This window comes from Limulus polyphemus, unplaced genomic scaffold (assembly GCF_000517525.1).
Source record: "Limulus polyphemus unplaced genomic scaffold, Limulus_polyphemus-2.1.2 Scaffold8840, whole genome shotgun sequence".
Taxonomy (NCBI): domain Eukaryota; kingdom Metazoa; phylum Arthropoda; class Merostomata; order Xiphosura; family Limulidae; genus Limulus; species Limulus polyphemus.
Window position 1 is genome coordinate 1278 of NW_013674450.1, and position 1948 is coordinate 3225.

Sequence of the window (1948 nt, forward strand, 5' to 3'; positions counted from 1 at the left end):
TAGATAGACATTAAATACAAAGTTGTTATTTTAAAGAAATATCTGATGCATAGGGATAAACATTTTGTGCTTTTTTTGTTCGTCTAATTTAGAATGTTCAACATGCGAATACTATCTATAATTCTATATATCTATAGAGGTTCGATCCCCATCCCAAAGAGCTTAATCCAGCTTTGTAAAAATAGGTTTACTCTCAGATGTATTAATTTGAAATATTTGCTGTTACAGTTTTATTAAATTCAAACATCGCAGTTGTATTTGTTATGTTTTAGGCTAAACTGATGACACAGAAAATTGGCTACCCAGAATTCATCACCAACAGTACTGAACTGGACAAAGAGTACGAAGGGGTGAGTTGTGCTTGAACTCAACACAAGGGCGCCCGCAGGAAAAAAAAAATTAGAGAGGGTCAAGTAAATATGAAATACAAATAGCTTATAATGGCTGGAGACGGCTTGAATGGGTAATGAAGAAAAACTTTAATATAACAGCAAATGTACAACGTTTCGACAAGGTTTTGTCATCATCAGGTACTTATCATAGTTTATGATTTTCCAATAACGTAGAAGAAGAATTTTACATATCAAGTAATTTTTTTCTTTTTGAAAATCGGGGAGGGGGGGGGTCAAATGACCACCCTCCCCCCTTTCCCCCTTCCTGTGGGCAACAAGTATAAAACAGTCTTGTAAGTTACTCCTGAAGATGACGTAGATCACGTCGAAACATGTACCTGTAGAGATTTTAAAGTGGAAGCCGTACGGCTTCAATAAAAGTTTTTATTGTATAAATATAAAACGTTGTTTTTAATTAATTATTTATTATAATTTTAGCAACAATATATCAGTTATTTTCGATTTTAATGTTCACATTTTCATTAAAATAAACCAGCATAGAATGGCTTGAATAAAGTTTATAAAGATTACCGTTCACCAATTGAATCTATTTCACACCGAAACAGTTATTTTTTAAGCCATTTCACACCGAAACAGTTATTTTTTTAAGCCATTTCACACTGTAACAGTTATTTTTTAAGCCATTTCACACCGAAACAGTTATTTTTTTAAGCAATTTCACACCGAAACAGTTATTTTTTAAGCCATTTCACACTGAAACAGTTATTTTTAAGCCATTTCACACCGAAACAGTTATTTTTTAAAGCCATTTCACACCGAAACAGTTACTTTTTTAAGCCATTTCACACCGAAACAGTTATTTTTTAAAGCCATTTCACACCGAAACAGTTATTTTTTAAGCCATTTCACACCGAAACAGTTATTTTTTAAGCCATTGATGATATAAGTAGCGTCTCGACCATTACTATGTATGCAGTATTCCAGCTGGTCTGAGGAGTCTTGGTATTAAGACGAAAGGCCTCATCGACCCTGGATATAGCAGATATATTATGGTTGATATATATTACATTCCCCTTTACGTTTACTCACAAGTTCTTATAATATATGCATATTAATATGCACCCTAACTAAATATTAATCTTTATTTATTTTTTTATTATATTGTCCATTAGATAGTATTGCACCCGGACAAATATTTCGAGAATGGTCTTGAAAATCTCAAGCACTACGCTTTGCAGGAGCAGTTGAAATTACGATCGCCTGTCAACCGTAATCGGTAATCACGTGATCAAATTATTTATATTATCGAAGTTATTTATATTATAAAAGGCTTTTACAATTATAAGTTATGTGTATGATAGTTATTTACCAGTCGGCCTGACAAATCCTGGTATTATGTGAAAGGCCTCGTCGGTACTTAATATAGAAGATATAGTGTGTTTGGCATATCATTATACACTGTTTATTTTCATTCGGGGCCCGGCATGGCCAGGTGGTTAGGACGCTCGACTCGCGATCTGAGGGTCGCGGGTTCGAATCCCTCTCACACCAAATATGCTCGCTCTTTCAGCCATGGGGGCGTTATAATGTGACGG

The 1948-nt window shown here is 34.3% G+C and overlaps 1 protein-coding gene across 1 annotated transcript in view; it reads left to right on the forward strand.

Moving 5' to 3' along the window:
• Positions 1–272: 272 nt before the first annotated feature.
• Positions 273–1948, forward strand: part of LOC106475586 (membrane metallo-endopeptidase-like 1) — a gene marked incomplete at its 5' end in the record, with an annotated part of 24137 nt that continues 22461 nt past the window's right edge. Inside the window, 2 exons of the mRNA XM_013936264.2 lie at positions 273–350; positions 1526–1629. Of these exons, the coding sequence (XP_013791718.1) occupies positions 273–350; positions 1526–1629 (182 nt within the window). The remainder of the gene's footprint in view (positions 351–1525; positions 1630–1948) is intronic.